At 42.4% G+C, this 13333-nt stretch overlaps 1 protein-coding gene across 2 annotated transcripts in view; it reads right to left on the minus strand.

Annotated features, from left to right (window-relative positions):
• Nucleotides 1-9218, minus strand: part of scaf4 (SR-related CTD associated factor 4) — a 69493-nt gene extending 60275 nt beyond the window's left edge. For both annotated transcript variants that reach the window (XM_008107609.3, XM_008107608.3), the window contains exon 1: nt 8865-9218. In XM_008107609.3, coding sequence (XP_008105816.2) covers nt 8865-9203 — 339 coding nt within the window. In that variant the 5' untranslated portion in view covers nt 9204-9218. The remainder of the gene's footprint in view (nt 1-8864) is intronic.
• Between the last annotated feature and the right edge of the window lie 4115 nt (nt 9219-13333).

Below are 13333 nucleotides of genomic sequence, written 5' to 3' on the forward strand. Positions count from 1 at the left end.
ATAGGTAAGCAATGAGGCCTCCAAAAACCATCCAGATGGTCTCATGACCATCAGTAAGGAAAGGGACCTTCAAAGACCATCTAGATGATCTCATAAGGCCATCATAAGACTATAGATAAGGAAAGGGACCTCAAAGACCATTGAGATAGTCTCATATGACCACAGGTAAGGAAAGTGATGGTCTCATAAGGCCATAGCTAAGCAAAGAGACCTTCAAAGACCATCTAGATGATCTCATAAGACCACAGGTAAGCAAAGAGACTTCCAAAGACCAGGTAGACTTAGGTCAACCCTAAGTCTAAAGTTGAGGACAGGGGCCAGGTCAATGACCTTGGAGGGCCACATTCGGCCCCCAGGCCTTAGTTTGGGGATCCCTGACTTAAGCAGTAGGGTTGTGAGCTCTATTAAAAATGGTTCTAAAGTATCGTAGAGTCTCACTTATCCAACGTTCTGGATTATCCAACACATTTTTGTAGTCAATGTTTTCAATGCATTGTATTATTTTGGTGCTAAATTCATAAATACAGTAATTACTACATATTATTAATGTGTAATGAACTACTTTTTCTGTCAAATTTGTTGTATAACATGATGTTTTGGTGCTTAATTTGTAAAATCATAACCTATTTTGATGTTTAATAGTCTTTTTCTTAATCTCTCCTTATTATCCAACATATTCGCTTATCCAACCTTCTGCCAGCCCGTTTATGTTGGATAAGTGAGACTTTACTGTAATTACAAAACTGGGAGCCACTAGCGCTTCATTTCTGAAGTGTTTCTAAAGTATTTCATTACCATAACGAGGGTACCAAAATTTTGTTACTATTTCATTACAGTAATTGCACATGCGCATAATTAAATCACTATAATTGGGGGAACTTTGGGGACCCCTATCTTCCTCATTTTTAAAGCTATTGGGGTGAACCTTGCTACAACGGTAGAACACATTTACCACTGTTAGCCCGCCAAATTTCAAAACGTTTCACTTATCCATGCATTTTTGGCAAATTTTTCAAAGTTTTTATAAACAACCTTTTTTTAATAATAAAGAAAATCTGTTCCTGTTTGAAAGTGTTATTTCCTGTTTAATGGTGTAGTTCAGGGGCCCCCAAACTAAGGCCCGGGGGCCGGATGAGGCCCATCGAAGCCATTTATCCGGCCCCCATGGCACAAGGGCAGAAGGGGGTTGGGCTAAATGACCCAAGGGGTCTCTTCTTCTCTTACAACCATTATTATTATTATTAATAATAATAATAATAATAATAATAATAATAATATTGAGGCTGGGAGGCCATCTGTCAGGGGTGCTTTGCTTGTGCTTTTGATGCAGAAGGGGGTTGGACTAGATGGCTCAAGGGGTCTCTTCCAAACATCATCATCATCATCATCATTATTACTATTATTATTATTAACATTGAGGCTGGGTGGCCATCTGTCAGGGGTGCTTTGCTTGTGCTTTTGGTGTACAAAGGAAGAAGAGGGTTGGACTCAATGGCTCAAGGGTCTATTATCATCATTATTATTATTATTAACATTGAGGCTGGGAGGCCATCTGTCAGGGGTGCTTTGCTTGTGCTTTCGGTGCACAAAGGCAGAAGGGGATTGGACTCAATGGCCCAAAGGGTCTCTTCCAACCCTCTTTATTATTATTATTATTACTAATTATTGCTTGGTGGCCAACTATAGTCCGGCCCTCCAATGGTCCAAAGGATCGTGAACTGGCCCCCTGTTTAAAAAGTTTGGGGACCCCTGGTGTAGTTCTTATTTTGAAAGTAGTTGCTCTACTCCAGAAACTTTGCTTTTGTGGAAAAAACTTTGCTAAACTGATGGAGACTCAACAAAGCAAAATGTGCTATATTTAGGATGATGTACCTTGTGCGAAGACAAGGTTTTCGCAGTGTAATAAACTTTTGCCATGTTTCATGACAGAACCAATTAGGAACTGCCATTTATAATCCAGGAACAAAAATCATAGTACAGACACCATCAAAGGTAATCTAGAATGACCCCTTTCTTCTAGGCAGAAAGGCACCTTCCAAACTCTGACATTCAATTAATATGCTTCCCCCATTGAGTTGGCGGGGACCCCCAAGGGCATTTAGGACATTTTTTCCAACCCAGCACAGAGATTGGCTTACTTATTAGAGAGAGATGTATCAGTCAGTCCTTCTCTTTGCAGATTCTGGCAGCTGTTAGGGAGGGACAGACTTCCCTTTCCGCTATCCTGATTTGTGCTTTCTGATACTGACGCAGTCTGGGAAATGCAGTTTAGGCAGGCATATGGCTCCTCGCTTCCCAAACTATGTTTGTGCAAGCGCATAATAAAATGGCTATAATTGGGGAAACTTCAGGGGCTCCTATATGCCTCATTTTTAAAGGTATTGGGGTGAAACTTGTTACAATGGGAGAACACGTTTACCTCTATTAGCTCACCAAATTTCAGAACATTTTACTTATCCATGGATTTTAGCAAGTTTTCAAAGTTTTAGGGAGGGACAGATCTCTCTCACAGCTATCCTGATTGGTCCATTCTGATGCTGATGCAATCTGGGAAATGTAGTTTAGGTCAGGGCCTTTTGAATTTTCAGGCATACGGCTACTTCCTTCCCAAACTACATTTCTCAGAGTTCTGTGCTGTTCCCAAAATGCGCTGCTCCCTCTTTTGCCCGCTGGTAATGCTGAGACTGCATTAATTTCACAGAGGAATGGCAAAGCACTAAGGCAGCCTTTGGATTTGCTTCCTTGCCTTGCATTGAATATGAAACGGACTTTGGGAACCTTCAGAGATTTACAAAACTAAAACCAAAAAAAGTACGGGTTAAGTTTTGATTCTGAAATATTTGGTATGGGCCACGCAAACACTTCAGATATGGCTTCTGACTTACAAAACTTCCAATTTTCTTACGATTTCCGACTCTTCTGATTTTTTTGCACATGCAAAGCAGCATGTATCACACTGCAGATCCCTTGCTTTTAATCTCACTCTACTGTTTTAACAGAATTTGTAAAACAAAGCACTCAAAGTTTACTTCAAACATTTTGATTTTAATTCCATTTTAACATGGTTTTTAGAATTAGATTTTGAGATATTATTCTGGACACAAAATGTAACCAATGCTTTCACTGCATATAACTAATACAACACATATGCTCTTGAAATAAAATACTTGCAAGAATGATCATTTCACCTGAATGCCACATTCCCTGCCTATGCTATTTGCTCCTCTACCTTATGCAAGCCCTTTGGCTTTCTATCAGCAGAGAAAAAGTGCTACAAATTTCCACACTGAAACTGGTGTTTCCCTCAAGTAAGAGAAATATAGGCATGCAGAGAGAAGGCGTGCTTCTCTGTAGCTGGGTACCAAAAGCAGCAGCCATGGTGTACTCCAATCTTAAGGCTGTGTAGAATTGTGGAGGGCTGGGTTGAGGGATGCCAACCTAGCCTCCTTCTGGCTTTCTGCCAGAAGCAGTGCTTCTCAACCTGTGGGTCCCCAGGTGTTTTGGCCTACTACTCACAGAAATCCCAGCCAATTACCAGCTGTTAGGATTTCTGGGAGTTGAAGGCCAAAACATCTGGGGACCCACAGATTGAGAACCACTGCTCCAAAGAAAGCACACAGTTGCACTGACTGTTCTACTACATAGATGAACAATGGGACTACTTAAATTGAATTCCTAACTTGCACATTAATAGCAATATGAATCCATAATCATGTATTATAAACAGTTAGCCAACTGCCTATATTTTCATCCAGACTTGGTACTTTTTACCTTTAGACAATATTGGTAAGGATGGTATTTCTGGAATATTTTGCATTCAAATATTGAAGTATCTTTTTAGGGCCCATATCTCCTTTACAATAGCATTACCTGCTGGTGCAAGTGTGTGCCTCTCTCTTTCTGGTTTTAAACACTTACCTGATCCTTAGAACTCGAAGGATACCACAGGTGTGTGAAGCTATCATACTGTTAAATTGTGTTAGGAATTAGTAACTTCACCAGACCTTGGAGAGAGTATTTTTGCCTAGGGAACCCTCTAAGGGTTCATAGGCCACGTGAGCCGCATAAACTGCTAAAAAACACACACTAGTTTTAAAATATGTATTTCACATTTTTTTTAAAAATTACCATGTTTTTACTCTTGTAAGTATTAAGTGTTTATTCTCAAGAACTTCCATAAAATTAAATTAATCTTCTTTTGCTAGAAAAAAGCAGTCAGAAGGAATTTAGGTGAATCCAGGCCACAAAAACAGGCTAAAGGCTGTACTTTGCCCACACTTGATTTAAAGAATGGGCAATACTTTGGAGAATGGTGTGCTATTTGAGTTGCTCTAGCTCTAAAGGCCCTATGGTAGCCTTAGAAATACTAGTTCAACTGGGAAAGTATAATGATTTATTAGCTCAATTTACAAACAGTTACAGTGAATGAATTATTCATTTCCGTAAACGTATCAATGTATTTCAAAATCTTTTTTGCACTTAAGTCCAAGAAAAGCTATCCTGTCCACCCAAACCAAGGCCACACATCTCAAAAAAATCCCCAAGATTTCTAATCACTTTCAACCATAGCATCTTTTTAAAAAATTGTGACTCAGTGTCCATTTTCTCAAAGGGTTCATGAGTAGAATCTTTCTGCTTCATGATATCCTGACATTTGTATTGATACAAGGAAGGAAGAATTGGATATATATTTTAAATGTAGGAGCATTGTATCTTAACTGTGTTTTGACTTATACCCATGACACAATGTAATTGTTTTCAATTTTTGTATTTGCTGATTTTAAATTTACTGAGTTGTGTCATGTAATTATGAATAATTTTGAGTGCCCATGGGAAGAAAGGCAGGGTAAAAATAAAGTATACAGATAAATAAAATATTTACGCACATTCTATCCTAGTATAAAAGGCCATAAAGAAATAATAGCCCCTTTGAAACCAACTGAGAGAAGAAATTTCTAATGTAAACTTTCACAGTTACAGTCCTTTATCAAATCCTAACATTAGTTAGTATATCTGCTGACCCAAATCTGTACTATTGATTCATTGATTACATTACTTGTGTTAATATTTTTCCACTGGGTTGCAAAAATCTAGGACCGTGTGCCTATTTGGACACACAATTTTTGCTTAAAAGATGCCTTCCCCTCAAACCAACAATTTGAATCCTGTTATACTATCAAGACTGATGCTTCCTATGCTATCTAATGTGAAGGGCTAGCAATGTGCCACTGGATTCAAATGTTTCCTTATTTTCTGGAAACTCACTAGGGATCAACAGCTGATGGCTTCAGGACCAGGATCAGCACCAGTTGGTGATAATTACTTTAAACAGTACATGCCACAGGTACATGTAGAATGCATACAATTTAACATCACTTTAACTGGCAGGGTTCAATCCTATGTAATCATGGGAATTATAGTTTTGCAAGGTCTTTTCTTCTTTGCCCAAGCATATTTACTTCTCTATCCAAGAGTGCTGGTGCCTCAGCAAATTACAAAATGCTCAATGGTCCAGAAGCCAAGCCCAGTGAGGAGCGGCAGAGGGAACTGGGTATGTTTAGCTTGGAAAAAAAGGAAGGCTGAGAGGGGAAATCATAGCTGTGTGTAATCACACTGAGGACAGGGTACTCCTGTTTTCTGCTGCTCTGGAGACTAGGACATGGAGTAATGGATTCAAGTGGCAGGAAGAGATATTTCACTTAAACATTGGGAAGAGGTTATTGACGATAAGAGCTGTTTGGCAATAGACTATGCTGCGGGGGGGGGGGGGGGGGGTCGTGGACTCTCATTCTCTGGAGGTTTTTAAAGAGATGCTGGATGGCCATCTGTCAGGTGCTTTTCCTGCATGGCAAACTAGGGTTGTACTGGATGGCACTTGGGGTCTCTTTCAACTCTATCAATTCAATCTTTTTGGAGGGAGCTGAAGACATGGCTATTCAAGCAGGCCTTTGATAATAGTTAAGGTATTATCTATATTGGATGACCTAAATGGAGTTTTACCCAGACATTTTAATGCTGATATTTTAACCTGTCTTGTGTATAGTTTGCTTTTAATTGCAATCTTGTTTTGTGTTTTACTGTTTTTTTCATTTACACCTGTATGTTATAATTTTATGTTACTTGGTGCTGCTACTGATTTTAGTTAATTTTTGTGTATTTTATGCATTCTGTTTTGCACTGTGTTGCCTTCTAAGCTGTCCCGGGTCCTTTGGAGTGGGATATAATGGGCGTGATTTTAACTGAATGCAATGTTTTAAATGTCAATATGTATGAATTTTAATTCAAATATTTTAAGCTTATGTTTTGTATGTGTTTTAAATGCACTGAATAATTGCCATATGTAAGCCGTCTTCAGTCCCCTTTGGGGTAGAGAAAGACGTGGTATAAATAGGGTAAATAAATAATAAAATAAATATTTATTTATTTATTTCCGGTATTTCTACCCCGCCCTTCTCCCCTGGGGGACTCAGGGCGGCTTACAAATTGGCAACACATTGCCATCACATCAACAATACAATACAAATGGCATTAAAAACTAAAAACATTTAAAACATCATAAAATCCAGTATACAATAATAAAACATTACAATGCACCGAGGTAATAACCTTTCGTTAACTAGACCTTGTTAATCCAGAATCTTAAAAACCGACCATGTCAAGCTCGAAAGTTCATTCATTGAACGCTTGAGCACATAGCCATGTCTTTAGTTTTTTAGTTTGTTATTATTATTGTTGTTATTATAATTATTATTATTATTAGCTTTATGATCCTATGATCGTGTTGAGTAATTCTCCATGGGCTTTTAATTATATATATGCAAGTCTCCCTAACATATTCTGTTAGGTAAAATTGGACTAACAGTTGGGAGCAGACCAAAGTCTTAAATCTTATGATAAAACTAGACAGGGCAAAAAAAAAATCCTCAAGGGGTGTAGCAGCACTAAGATCTGTTGGGGAGACCTTCCTCTTGCTTCCGCCACCGTCACAAGCACGGTTGGTGGGAAGAGAGCGAGGGCCTTCTTGGTGGTGGCCCCCCGACTCTGGAATTCCCTCCCCAGGGAAATTAGGCTAGCCCCTACTCTGTCCACCTTCCGCAGGGGCCCAAAAAGCTGGATGTCGCAGTGTGCATTTGATGGTTAGGGCCCTGTTCAGGAATGCCTAGCCCTAATTGACAGATAGATTGTACTCTGCACTTTACCCCCAACCCTGACTCTATAGTCTGCTTTTTGCACAAGCCCATGCCCAGCCCTCTCTAATTTCTGATTTTGCCCACCTTATTCCTGGTTCTGGTTATTGAGGTTTGCTTTGATTTATTTTAATGATGTTTTTCTATTCTACTGTTTTGAATTGTTTAATATAGATAGTCATATGTTTACTATGTTTTAAATGTGTTTTTAATTGATAAAATCTGTCGTTGCTGGGTTTGGTCCTGCTTTTAAGCCACTCCGAGTCCCTTTGGGGAGATGGTGGAGAAAACTAGACAGGGCAAAAGAAATCCTCAAGGGGTGTAGAATTCATGCGGTGTGTCACTGTTTTAAACCGTCATGGCTCAAAAGAATGGAATGGAATCATGAGAGTAGTGGCGTTACATCAGGCCTGGATAAACTAGGGTCATCTAGGTGGTCCACGCTCTGGTTAAATCCCGAATAGACTACTGCAACACACTCTACATGGGGATGCCTTTGAAGACTGCTCAGAAGCTTCAAATGGTCCAACGGGCAGCAGCCAGGTTGCTCACTGGAGCAGTGTACAGGGAGCACACAACTCCTTTGCTACACCAGCTCCACTGGCTGCCAGTCTGCTACTGAGCACAATTCAAGGTTCCAGCCCAGTTTATCTGTCCAAACATATCTCCCCCTATGAACCACCTCAGAGACTCATCCCCACCAGCCATGCAAGCGTGACTGGTGGGGACGAGAGAGGGGGCCTTCTCAATGGTGGCCCCAACGCTGTGGAACTCCCTCCCCAGCGAAATCAGATCAACCCCCTCCCTTCTAGCCTTCAGAAGGAATGTAAAAACATGGCTTTGGGGTCAGGCTTTGGGTAATTAGTACAGTGCAATAATAGACCTGGCATTATGCATAATTGATGACGGAACGGCCTTGGACTATGATTTTTGGATGATGTGACTTTAATTTAAAATCTCTAATGTTTAATACGTATCAATTTTTAAATTTTTAATTGATTTTTAATCTCTGTATTATGTATTTTAAGGCAATGGTTGCCACTTGTAAGCAGTCGCTTACGCGGCTGAGGGGGGAAAGGAAGGGCCCTGAGGCTGTTAAGAATGGTGCGAGTTGGAAGTCCAAAACATCTGGAGGGAGGGCCCAAGTTTGCCCAGGCCTGTTCTACAAGGTCTTTCGCCTTCTCTGCTCATGAGGGCTGGTGCCTCACCAAATTACAGGCCGCATGATGCCACAGCGCGGAGCCATGGTGATTGAAGTAGTGTCAAACTGCATTCATTCGACGGTGCAGATCCAGTCCGCCCTTGTGCCCCGAACCGTGTTCCAAGGCAAAAGCGCGCGCCTATTTCCTCCTCTTTTTCCGCCCGAAAGCGCGCGCGAAGGCCTAGCCCTGGCAAGCCGGACGCACCAACTAACTTCCCTTCCTTCCCAGGCTGGCCCGAACTGGCGGGCCCACGTCCTTCTCCTCAGCGAGCGACGAAAGTTCTTCGGTCTCGGGAGGGAGGGAGGGAGGGAGGAGGGAAGGAGGGTGAGGCGCCTGACTGCCTCACGAGGAAGAAACCGGGGGGGCCGGAAAAGGCCTCGGCACTCGGAGCCCCCAGAGAGGCCTCGGCAAGGCTTCCACTCCGAGCGAGGCCTCCACAACAAACGGGCCTGCTCTGAGGGCCCTCGATACCCACCTCCTGGTTGAAGGCGTTCACAGCCTCCATGTTGTCGGTCGGCGAGGGGTCCACAACGGCGGCGGGGGAGGGAAGGAAGGCCAGAAGGAAAGCGCGGCTAGGACGTCGCTTCCGTCCCCGTTTCAAGGCCTGGGCGCGAACATGTCCGTTTGGCGGTGGCGGTGTCGTCTCGTTGGTGAGGGAGCGGTACAGAGCGTCTCTCTCTCCCACCCGGCGGGACGGCGGAGGCCACGCCGCGAACTGCACCCTGGGATAGCGCAGACCTCCGGGCCTCGCGCCTCCCCTCAGAGAAGGGAGGGGGGAGGAGGAAGAGGCGGAAGAGGCGGAGGCAGGCGCCATAGACAAACAAACGGACGCTGCGCGCGCAACCTCCTCGCACCTCGCGCAGGCCTGCAAGGGAGGGCTTCCGTTTATTTCTGCTCAGCTTCTCCTCAGGCCCTTTCCTGAGGAGAAGCTCCTGAAAAAAACAAAGCACCACCTTAACTGCCATGGATCGATACTTTGGAATCCTGGGAGATGTAGTTTTACAAGATCTTCAGCCTTCTCTGCCAACAAAATAATAGTGTGGTGCCCCACCAAACTACAGCTCCCAGGATTCCAGAACATTGAGCCGTGGCACAACTTGGGGATCACAACCAGATAGCTGCCCTTGCGCGTTGCTACTATCCTGCTGAGTACTCATACCCAGTGTGGACGACGTCTCACCACGTTCCTCTTAATGAGACATCACATAATGCCTCTCATTGAAAATTGAGAGAACCAAAGTGTTCTTCCAGCAGTCGTCAGCCAATCCCTCTGCAATGCTAGGATGGTGATGAGAGCTGAGAAGATTAAGCTGTCAGTACTGATTTACTGTATTTGAAGTGCTTACATTAGTAGTGTATGGATTGTTTACTCAGAATTGTTTACCGTGTAATTAATAAAAATATTTTTAAAATATCTTCTGAGATGAGCAAATTATGTACAATGGATTTTGGGAATATCTATCTCACTAGCATGTTTATTTGCTACCTAAAGGACATTTGGTCCTCAGAGTCTTATGCTAGGACACCTTGATACCTCAGAAAATTTACACATTTATTTAAAATGCCCTGCTAGACATTAGATAGCATTTTCTCTCTCTAGGGCACCTTGAATCTTACCAGATGAGTGATGTGTGAATCTCTAAAGCTGATTCATATTTTTATTCCCTTTGGATGGCCTAAACATGCCATTATACCAATATGAATTTTCACACTATGAAATGAATGTTTATTTATTTAGAAACCCACATATTTACCAGTTATGAGACTCAAGGTGGATAACAATGTATTTAAAACAATAGCAATTAAAAACAATACAACCACATTTAGAAAAGTGTAAATGTAAGATTTAAAAAACAATTTATAATATTAAAATTAATAAAACAGACTGTATACAAACCTTAAAAACAGAATGGTGATATGTTTTTACCAGGCCCTGCCAAAATGACAGCTTTTCATGTGATCGTCTTAAACAGATTACAGCTCTCTCTGGTAAGATTGCTGTCAGAATAAAATGTGTGTACACTTAAGGAAAGGAATAATGTACAACAACACTAGCTGCAACTTTACAAGTCCCTTGAGTTAATTAAAACACAATATAGTAGGGGGGAAATAATTGTAAATAATAACTGCATTCTATTTGACTTTTGCCGTATCACATGGGGCACACCTGTACTGACACTATAATGCAACTTGAAACTGGTTTGGGCAGAACCTGTTTCGCTGTGTAGATGATTAGACTGACAGGTCTGGAACTGGTTTCAGGCCAGGATTATGCCCCATCTATGCTGACACCGTAATGCAGCTTCTAGATGTCGCAGCCGCAAAACGCATGCTGTCGATACACGCAAAATTGGCAAAATTCAGAGCACGTTGTAGACGCCCACCTCTGCCAATTCAGCCAAAATCTGTAATCCAGGAAAATGTTCTTCAATTGCTATCACTCTTTCCTTTAAAAGAAAATGGCTTCCTTGTATTAGTACTTTGTGATATTTATAACCAAGAATGTCTGAGCCATGCTTGTTGTACTCCCTTTATGTCGTACAGCAGTTTGAGTACTTGCAGAGCTACCATTGCTTGAAGTCTTTTTGGGAAGTTTTGATTGGCTCTTCAGTGGATCTTTTTAACTATACTTCCCACTTTTTATTAGTTTTGAGTTTCTGATAGGTTGAAACATTCTCTTTGATGCCTTCACTTCTGAGCTCTAAGAGAATATCACCAAATTACAAAGAATTCATACCACCCAGCACTGACACAAGGTTTGGTATCCTTCTGGGGCGGCTCTCCAGAACAGGTCTTGGAGGCATTGCATTGCAGTGGCTCCGCTCCTTCCTGGAGGATCGCACTCACAACTGACTGGTAAAGCTGGGAGACACCTACTCGGATCCCTGGCCATTGACCTGTGAGGTCCCACAAGGTGCCATTCTATTCCCCATGCTTTTCAACATCTACATGAAACTGCTGGGTGAGGTCATCTGGAGTTTTGGAGTTAGTTATCACCTGTGCGCAGATGACAAACTACTACTCCTTTCCATCAAAATCCAAGGAAGCCCCCCAAATCCTGGACCAGTGCCTGGCAGCTGTGATCGACTGGATGAGGGCTAACAAATTGAAGCTTAATCCAGACAAGACAGAGGTCCTTCTGGTCAGTCGCGAGGCCAGTTGGGGTATAGGGTGCCTACCTGTACCCCTGAGAACACAGGTCCATAATCTGAGGGTCCTCCTGAACTCAGCGCTGATGGTTGAAGCTTAGGTTTTGGCCTTCGCACAGTTAAAGCTTGTGCGCCAGCTGCTACCGTACCTCAAAAAACCTGACTTGGCCACAGTGATCCATGCCTTAGTTACACCTAGACTGGATTACTGCAATATACTCTATGTGGGGTTGCCTTTGAAGACGGCTCAGAAACTGAAACTAGTGCAGAGATTGGCAGCCAGGCTACTAAGTGGAGCTAACTGTAGGGAGCACACAATGCCCCTACTAAAGCAACTCCATTGGCTGCCGATACGTTTCTGGTCCCAATTCAAAGTGCAGGTTATTACCTACAAAGTCCTAAACAGTTTGGGCCCTGCCTAGGTTTGTGACCGCATTTCCACCTATGAAGCGGTGCGGGCTATAAGATCTGCCAGGGAGGCCCTCCTCTCTGTCCCACCATCATAACAAGCACGGTTGGTGGGGATGAGGGAGAGGGTCTTCTCAGTGGTGGCCCCCTGGCTTTGGGGGAGATTAGGCAAGCCCCCACACTTTCCACCTTCCGTAGAGACCTGAAAACCTGGCTGTTCAAACAAGCTTTGGAGAACGCCTAATCCCTAGTTGTTCTACACAATTGTCATGCAGTCTTGCACTACACCCCATCTCCTCGTCCCATGGTTGCACCTTTGCACTTATTCCACCTTAGCCAAGATGGCGGGCCTAGAGCGCAACGGCGGGGGTCCGCTGAGGGCGGTGATGGGCTACAAGCCGGATGAGAAGCTCCGGCTCCAGCAGCTGAGGGAGCTCTGGCGGTGCTGGCTCAAGGAGCAGGAGCTGAGCCTGAGGGAGCCTGTCCTGCCGTTGCAGAAGCCCGGTCTGGTTGAGGGCTTCTGGCAGAACTTCCTCAAGCCTGGCGGGCTGTGGAGGACTCAGGTGTGCAAAACCTACAAAGCTGGAGTATTTGTTTTTACTGGAATATTTGCTCCTTTTTGGCTTACTCACTATTACGTAAAATACCACCTGCTGCATCAGCCATATGGAGTTGTTGCCTTCAAGCCCAAGATATTCCCAGGTGACACTATTCTGGAGACGAATGAAGTTGTTCCTGCATTAGAAATACCACAGTCATCATTAAACGCTCAAGAACTCAGAAACATGCAGGAATTTGTGCTGATTACTAAAATTCATTTACAGAACTCAGAATCTTATTTAAGAATAAAAAAAATGGCTTCAACTTATCCCATTCCCTTGCCCATTGTTTACAGCCTGGCCATGCTTACAGTATCTTACCACCAGATGAGCTCTCTTTTAATTTTTAACTGTTGTTTTATATGCCTATTTGTTTTATTTAATTGCATTTTATATTGTGCTTTATTTTATGCTCTGCTTTTAGGCATTTTTGTGCCGTGTGTAAGCCACCCCAAGTCCCTTCGGGGAGATGGTAGCGGGATACAAGAATAAAATTATTATTATTATATTATTAAGGTTTTCCCAAAGTTTCAGAAAGAAATTTTATTTTTAAAGTCATTTATTTTAATCTCATTTTATCAAATATTGTGATCAGATTAGTTATATAGGCCTCACAATTTCTCGTGGAATCAAGTTTCAGTTTCACCAACTTCCTAAAATGATCTGACATTTAGTATTTCTGTAGCCAAATAATTTTTAAAGATTAGCCAGCATATCTTCTTTTGTATTACATTTTATCATAAATACTGTTTAATATTTATTTATGGTAAACACAGAAAAGCACTGGG

The sequence above is a fragment of the Anolis carolinensis genome, chromosome 3 (assembly GCF_035594765.1).
Source record: "Anolis carolinensis isolate JA03-04 chromosome 3, rAnoCar3.1.pri, whole genome shotgun sequence".
In the NCBI taxonomy this organism is placed as follows: Eukaryota; Metazoa; Chordata; class Lepidosauria; order Squamata; family Dactyloidae; genus Anolis; species Anolis carolinensis.